Here is a 7,417-nt window from a genome sequence, read left to right on the forward strand (position 1 = left end):
GGCTGCACACGCTGGCTGCACTCCATCCCCTCCCGAGGCTCAGCCAAGGCAAGCAGTGCTCCGGGATGCTCAGCGCATGCCTTAAACAAATAAAAATAACTGTGATAGAAGATACCGAGTGCCTAACGCTAGCCTCGGCTTAAACACCTCCCGTTTGCAATGCTCCGGACTCAGCAGGAGCTCATCCGATGAGAGCAGACATCACGCAGGTCCCCAGCCAGCTGCCGAGAGCAGACACATCCCTGCTGGCACAGGACACCAAGGGGCTCTGGCTTCAGCAATAAATAAAGCAAACAAAACAAAATAAAAAAAGCCAACAATGATCAATTTTTTGAAACTTTAAATATTTTTTTTCTTTAAAATCTGTTTTCCTCTGGGCTCTGTCTCTGTAAAGAGCTGCGCTCTCCCTGCAGCGTCTGGGTTACTTCCTCAGTCCTGGCCGTGGGGCAAGGGAGAAGCAGGGTCAGTTAGAGAGGGGGACGGATGGGCGCTCCCCTCCGTGCATCACCGGCACGTATGGATTTCCACCACCCGATGGCAGGGTTTGCACTTGACGGAGCAGCACCAGTGGAATTTGCAGCTGCACCTTTCCACAACCTCCACTTCGTCCGTATGAAAGCCCCGGCCGCAGCACATCAGCTCGCAGCCATCGATAGCCTTGGAGGTCTTGTTGCACTGCCGGCCGCTGGTGCCCAGCACCCCGTTCTTGAGGTCGTGGTCACAGAAGTCGGGACTGGAGTCCAGGTAGACGAGGTCCTCGTCCGTGTGCGGCTTGAACTGGGAGTTTTTGGGCACCAGCACTTTGGTGGATCCGATCTCGCTCTGCTCGACCTCCGTGGCACCGTCGAATTTTTCCTTCAGGACATTGCCCACTTTGCGGAAGGGGGGCATGGCTTTCCAGCACGTCTTGAACTCGCACGAGCCTGACACGCCATGACACTTGCACTCCACCCGCATGTTGTTCAGGATCGCCTGGAGGAACAGACACAAGAAACGAGATGGGATAGTCAGCTTGGGATGGACACAGCAAGAAGGCTGCGACGTACAGGGTCTGGAAGGGTTGTGCAGAAAGCGATGCTGATGCGCGTGAGCTGATGGGATTAAATGAAGCCAAACAGGCTCCAGCAGTGGCTGCAGACCCCAGCTGGGATGCTGCAGAGCTGCGCCGGCTGCCCAGGTTTCCCCCTCACCATTACCTTCCTCCCTGCCTCGTTGTTGTGGAGGTTCATTAACGCTCTGTTGGAAGAAGCCCCTTTGCTCCTCTCGCGGACATCGACGAAGGACTGTGAGAAGGCCACGCCGTAGGCGATGTTATCGGAGCAGCCCGACCACTGGAAGCCTAAGGCAGAGAGCACAGATGAGACAGAGCCAGCCTACCTTGCTCATCCTCTCCAGCCCTGCTCTTGCTAAAATACAGCTGACCTGCTCCCTCTTCTGTCTTGCTACCCACTAGGCTGGGCTGCCTAGGGGACTGGGGAAGCTGGGGAGTGTGGCCCTGGGGGGGAACATGGACAAGCTGCTTTCTGTGTCCCATGGTGATGCTCCCAGATGCCTTTTTGAGGGACTCACGTAGACTGAGACTTTTTTTTTTTTTTTTTTTTTAACTTTTACCTCCTTTCTGGATGGCTCCAGAGAGTGGGCGTTTCCATGCTTGGCCATTTTGCATCCCCACTCGATTGTCCCATCCCCCTGCCCTTGCATGCTTACCCTGTGGGCTGCCCCCCTGCACCGTGCGGTCACATCCACACTTGTCCAGCTCGCCGCTGCTGCAGGCTCGGGTCACCGCGAAGGCCACCCCTGCCGAAGAGATGGCATAGACGAATGCTGCCTCCCGCGTCCCTGCAACAGCACAAACGATGGTGGGAAATGTGGCAGCAAGTCTGAGACATGCACGAGGGCTTTCTGGAGGGCATGCAGCCAGGTGGCCAAAGGCCCTTGGTGGGCTGTTGCGTGTGTTTCCGCTCCTCTTCCTTCCTAATGCTGGTGTTGCACATAAACCCCCTTGAAAAGCTGGTCTGAAAACTGGCTGTCGGCAAAACATGCTGTGCAGAGCTATCAAGTCAAGCCCTTTGCTCCATCTCTTCCTCCCAAGTTGGGGTACCCCATGCAGGGCACTCATCCTCCCCACTCCCAGGCATGCTCTTTGCTTAGTGCCAAGCCTGGACCAGTCTCAGCAGAGACACCTTGGCTCCGGGAGATCGTTTGCAGGAGTGAGAGCCCTGTCTCGCAATAGTGAAGGAGCTGGGAACTGCCCCACAAGGTTAAAAACACGAATGCTATGGGCAGATTATAACCTGGCAATGAAGGAGATGCAAAGGCTGTAGTGCCAATGTGGGAAGAGCTCTCCAGAGCTTATATGGAGAGACTGTCTTGCCTGGTGCTTGCAGGGCACCTCTGCCATGAAATCTCTCCTGCATCCAAAATAGTTGGCTGCTTTCCACATCCTGGAACATCCCCTGCAGCTGCAGATCCTTGCCATACTCTCACACAGGGTCCTGTAACTCCCAGCACCTCCCAAACTACCCTGCAAAACCCCAGTCTGCTCCCAAAGCGCCTTGCAAAACCAGGCTGGTCCCCAGGATGCAGCCCCTTCCCAGCTCTTGCATCTACCTATGTGGTGCCACACGGTTAGGAAGAGCTTGTTTGGGAAGTCAGGGGACATCCCTGGGCATAAACACACAGGGCGATCAGCTCTTGCAACACCCAAATCCCCACTGTCCTCCAAGGCTGGTTGAGGTGACAGCCCCTCCGTCTCCGAGCAAGAAGGGTTGGCATTTGGGGTAGTCCCATGCTAGGGGTAGAGGGGGGCATGGCTTGCAAGCAGACATTGCCCCAGCTCGCTGGTCGGACAGAGGGCAGCTACTTTGGTGGTCGCAGCCCAGACTTTGGTGGCCCAGCTGTAATCTGGCCCGGGCAGCAGTGGCTGGGGAGGACCCAGCCAGCGCGGGGACTGAACCGCCTCCAAGTTAATCGAGGTTAATAGTAGGATCGTGTTGGTCGGTTTGTGCTGTGGCTGCCTAAAAAGAGACGACTTTTAGTTTCTGGTATTTCTGGTATTTCCAGTCCCTGAACCTTCACAAGAAGAGATCTTCACCCCTGCGTTGAGGGGAGGAAAGTCAAACAAGGAGCCAGGGGGGAGGCTTTGGTCTATGGGTCCTGGGGTGGGAAGCGAGACGGTGCATCAAAGATGGTAGTGGCACCCCAGGGGAGGCAAGGGCCACTTCGGTGGTCTCCAGGGGTTGCAGAGGGGCTTTCCCCTCCATCTCCTCACCCCAATGCTCTGGGTCCTTGCTTGGTTTGATCACAGCCCTGTGCCTCTGGGACGCCTGCATGCAGCTGGGATTGGAGAGGCTGGGGGCTGCCCTGGCCATAAATCCCCCCTGAAGGCTGGCAGCTGGGTGGTGGCGGGCGATGATTCTGCCCTCTGAGGGCCCAGCCACCGTGTGTTTTACTCGCATCGGGCGGCAGAGGGCTGTCCTCCCAAGGTCTCGCCCGCAGATGGCTCTGCTCGAGAGCAGTGCGCCAGTCTGGCAGCAGTCACCGTTTCGGGGCTGCCTGGAGATGAGACCAAATAAATCCAGCATCCCGCTGCAGCTATGGCTTTGCGGAGCGAAGCTCCTGGGCTTGGCGGGGCAGAGCCAAGGGTGCAGGGTGACTTTAGGGCCCTGCTTCAACTTGGCATGTCCTTGTAAAAGGTCCAGGCTCTCTGGATGCCCTGGGCTGGTGCCTCCCTGCGATGGGCACCTGCTGGGCGTGAAAAAGGTTTGGGAGAGGAAGCACCCAGCAGCTGCAAGGAACTGCAAGGTCTGGATATGCTGCCCCTAATACAGTCAAAAGAGCCCTGGTGAAATGCCCAGGGGAGACCTTGGGCCCCAAGATCCAACACTGGGTCGTTCCCTACTCTCCCCAGCCGCTGGCTCAGGGGCAAGCGAGCAAAACCTGCCTGCAGCCCACTGGACTGCTGTCATAGCCATTCCCCTATGCAGCAGCACCCCAGGCACGCGTCCTCCCGGCTCACCTTGCGTTACCACCTTGCCAAAGACGGGCAGGGTGTCCAGTGTGGAGCAGTTCCAGCGGCGGTTGCGGAACTGGTACTGGCACTCCTCGATGGCCAGCTGGGCTCCGCGCCGCACCGAGTCCATCACCTCCAGGTTCCTCTTGCACATCTGCACCTGGCGCTGGATCAAGCCCTTCAGCTTCTCGCAGGTCTCCTCCTCGGAGATGCTCCCCACTGAAGACAGCTTCGCCAGGTACCTGCCGTGACAACCAGCACAACTGGTTAGGAGGCAAGGTTTGGGGGAGCACGAACCCATGTTCAGCTGGGACACCCTGCACCACAGAAAGCAAGGAGACCTAGCCTCTCATCCTCTCCATAGCTGATACCTGGTGCCCACCTGGGGTCACCTTAAATGTGCCACTGTGGTGGCTCCACAGGATGTGTTTTTGGCTGGCAGAGGGCAAGCCCAAGCAAAACAACCATCCCTCTGCAGCCCGGTCCCCTGTCTCTCGGGGAGCCCAGCTGCTGGCTCCCCTTTGCCTCTATTGCCTGCAAGGAAGATATTTTCGGCGTTGTCTGAATGTGCCCGGTCAGGTCTCCCGAGTACCGGCACATCCAAGTGCTACTAGGAAAAGCCAGAGGTCTCTGAAGTCAGCCAAAACAAGCAGGACAGGCGCTTGGCTGCCAGCTCCAGCTCCCACAGCGTGGCTGTGTGCTCATCACCGACAAACATCACCCTCCAAACCACTTCCCTCCTGGAGCCTGCTTTTAGCTCCCCCGGCCCCCAGCAGGCAAGGATGGCCTCTGGGAGCTGCCAGGTTTCCTGTCACTTGGGATTCAAGCAGGACTTGAAGTGGGGAGGACAGAGTCGGGAGCCTGCCGTGGGCAAAACCGCACACGCTGGGCACCTCCTCCACCAGCCCAGCTGGTGAACATGGCCGTGAGGTCTTTGCTGACCTGGAAACGACTGGCCCTGCATGGAGGTGACCACGTGCTCTGCTTTCCATTGCCCCATCCTCACCAGAAGGAGTTACAGAGCTGCTCTCAAGTGACAGCATTAGGAGGAAGAGGAATCTTACCCTTTTGGGGCAAGCACCCTGCAAGCTCTTGGCATCTCCCCACCGAGCACATGGGCACAATGGTCCATCCTGCACGTCCCAGTAACCCAACCCACCACGCCCTGCATGTGTGCGTGCTTGCCCGTTTCCCAGGTTCATCCTCCTGCCCCAGTGTCTGGATCCCAGAGGGGTTTTAAGATAGACATGCACAGCTCGGTCAGGCTGTTGGATAATCCCAGATCCTCTATCTGTGCCTGTGCCGGCACGCACCTAGCTGAGCTGTCCCTCCTTCCCATGGCTGCTGGCACCCATTTTAAGTGACGCTGCTACCGGTGGAACTCCATCCTGCCGTGGAGAAGGGAGATCCCTACACTGGAGAGGCAAAACTCACACTTGCACCCGCTGACCACACCGAGCTTTAATGTCCGCAGGAATCACCAGCATCAGCTCACGTTGCTACCTCGTCTGCACCAAGAGATGCGAGTACCGAGCAAAGGCTTTTTGGAAACCTCATTCCTTGACTCTGCATTTCCCAGCCCTACAGAGCTTGTGGGTTTTTTTTGTTTGCTTGTTTTTTTCCTCCTCCTCCCAAGTTGCGACATCCTGCTAAGAATTTTTCCTTTGAAGCCCTGCTCGCCTCTGAGAAGTGACTGTGCAAAAGTGGCTCCTGCTCCCTGCCTGTTCCCATGTGTCCCAGGAGCCAGATCTGCTGACTTCAGCCACAAAATCAAGTTGTCACAGCCTCTTCCTCCCATTAGCCCTGCCAGTTTGCCCCAGGAGGAGAGAACAGGATTTTCTCTTCTGTGCATCAGCAGAATTATTCACCAGCTTGGTTTCACGCTTACAACTGGGGGGCCGTGGGAGACGGTGAGAAAGCTGGCTTGGCTTGCAGTGTCCATGGGGAGTCTGCATGGCGAGCCGTCAAAAGCATTCAGCTTTCCTTGTGCATGGAGATCACTTGATGCAATGCCTCTCGGACAGCGGGAAGTGGCAGGCTGCCGTGGTTTCAGAGCCAAGTTCTTTTCTAGCCTTTATACCAGCTAAGCATCTTTGCCCAAGGCTTTCTGCTCCTCCAAGGGCACAGCCCTGTTTGCAAAGAACCGGCCGTGCAGCTCCCTGATGCACACGGCTGGCTTGGAAACCCCGCTGTGGCCAAACCCAGGGCTCTCGCCTTTCTGCTGGCCCCCGCACCATGCAACGAGTGTCCTGGTCCCAGTGCTGCAGTCCTGGACACGGGGTGTGACAGTTGCTGCTCCCGCATCTCACTGCACTCGGCTGACCCAGGATGAAGGCAGCAAACCACCTTTGGGAGCTTTGAGGATGGTTGATGCTGAGCAAACCCGGGGTGACTGTGACAGCCCTGTCCCCTCTCAGGTCCAGCCATCATTTCAGTTTGAGCATGGAGAAGCTGACGCACAGCGAAGCAGTGAGATTCATCCCAAGGCACCGTGGGTCAGTTGATCAGCTTTGAGCCTGGAAGCCAAGAAAACCAGATTCTGCCTCCAGTACTAACCCCTCGTACTGATTTGGCTTTTCCCCCCTCCTGCAACTTAAGCTGCATTTATCATACCAGGGAACCAGCTCCTGCAAAGCAGCGTGGCCGGTCCTGTCGGTGAGTCAGTGCCCAGTCCGACTGCAGGCACCTTGGCAGGAGAGAGCCGTGCCGCAGGTGTAACAGCTACGTTAACATCAGCTCTGCTCAGGATGGGGGCATCATCTCCTTTTCTAATACATTTCCCAGCTCGGTGGGTTTCTCCAGGCAATGGGGAGCTATAAATTCAAAGCACACATGAAGAAAAGCGTGACAAGAGTCTTTCAAGCCTTTCCAAGTAGATGCGCCTGATAAGATGCCTCCCCAACAAGCATTTAATGCTGTTTGGGATGATAAAATGAAGGCCAAGAATGCTTCAAAGATAGGTACAGCTCTCCAAGAACAGGTCTGGTAATTTGTTTTGCAAGGCAGGCAAATAAGATGAAGCTATCCAGAACGGTGCTCTGGCCTCTCTCCCCCATGACAGGTCCTCTGTATGCCATCATCCCTCCTCAGCCCATGCGTGTCTGCCTCTCCTTTGGGGGTGGAGGCAACTGTGCCTAAAACGCCATGGCCCCATCAGACTCCCAGCTTGCTACCGGTCTCCTACATCCCATGAGTACCATCACTGCTTTCCAAAAAAGGCATTTGGGGAGGGGGGGGGGAGGAGGCGGCTCCCATCCTGGTCCCTGGTCCAGGAGGGATCCAGAAGTTGAGTCAAGGATGTAAGGAAGGACCTTTGCTGAAGGACCTCAGCTTTGAGGCTTTCACATGGCATCTCTCCACACCACATTCAGGGGCACCGGGCAGGAACATCTCACCCTCCTTCCC

The 7,417-nt window shown here is 56.6% G+C and overlaps 1 protein-coding gene across 1 annotated transcript; it reads right to left on the reverse strand.

Annotated features, from left to right (window-relative positions):
• Nucleotides 1–334: 334 nt before the first annotated feature.
• On the reverse strand, nucleotides 335–4,248 carry WNT4 (Wnt family member 4). The gene is made up of 4 exons (XM_009288995.1): nucleotides 4,019–4,248; nucleotides 1,708–1,839; nucleotides 1,197–1,339; nucleotides 335–972 (listed from the first exon to the last, which is right to left on the reverse strand). Exons 1-4 carry the CDS (start codon nucleotides 4,164–4,166, stop codon nucleotides 505–507), a joined length of 891 nt encoding a protein of 296 aa, XP_009287270.1. The 5' UTR covers nucleotides 4,167–4,248; the 3' UTR covers nucleotides 335–504.
• Nucleotides 4,249–7,417: the final 3,169 nt, after the last annotated feature.

The sequence above is a fragment of the Aptenodytes forsteri genome, unplaced genomic scaffold (genome assembly GCF_000699145.1).
Source record: "Aptenodytes forsteri isolate BGI_AS27 unplaced genomic scaffold, ASM69914v1 Scaffold253, whole genome shotgun sequence".
NCBI classification, from domain to species: Eukaryota; Metazoa; Chordata; class Aves; order Sphenisciformes; family Spheniscidae; genus Aptenodytes; species Aptenodytes forsteri.

Bases quoted from the DNA above. Each gene is read 5' to 3' on its own strand.
- WNT4 (XM_009288995.1), bottom strand. From the start codon at position 4,166: ATGTGCAAGAGGAACCTGGAGGTGATGGACTCGGTGCGGCGCGGAGCC. The intron at 1,840-4,018 runs GTGAGCCGGGAG...GTGCTGTTGCAG, and splicing joins TGGCAAGGTGGTAACGCAAG to GGACGCGGGAGGCAGCATTC. The intron at 1,340-1,707 runs GTAAGCATGCAA...TCTCTGCCTTAG, and splicing joins GCAGGGGGGCAGCCCACAGG to GCTTCCAGTGGTCGGGCTGC.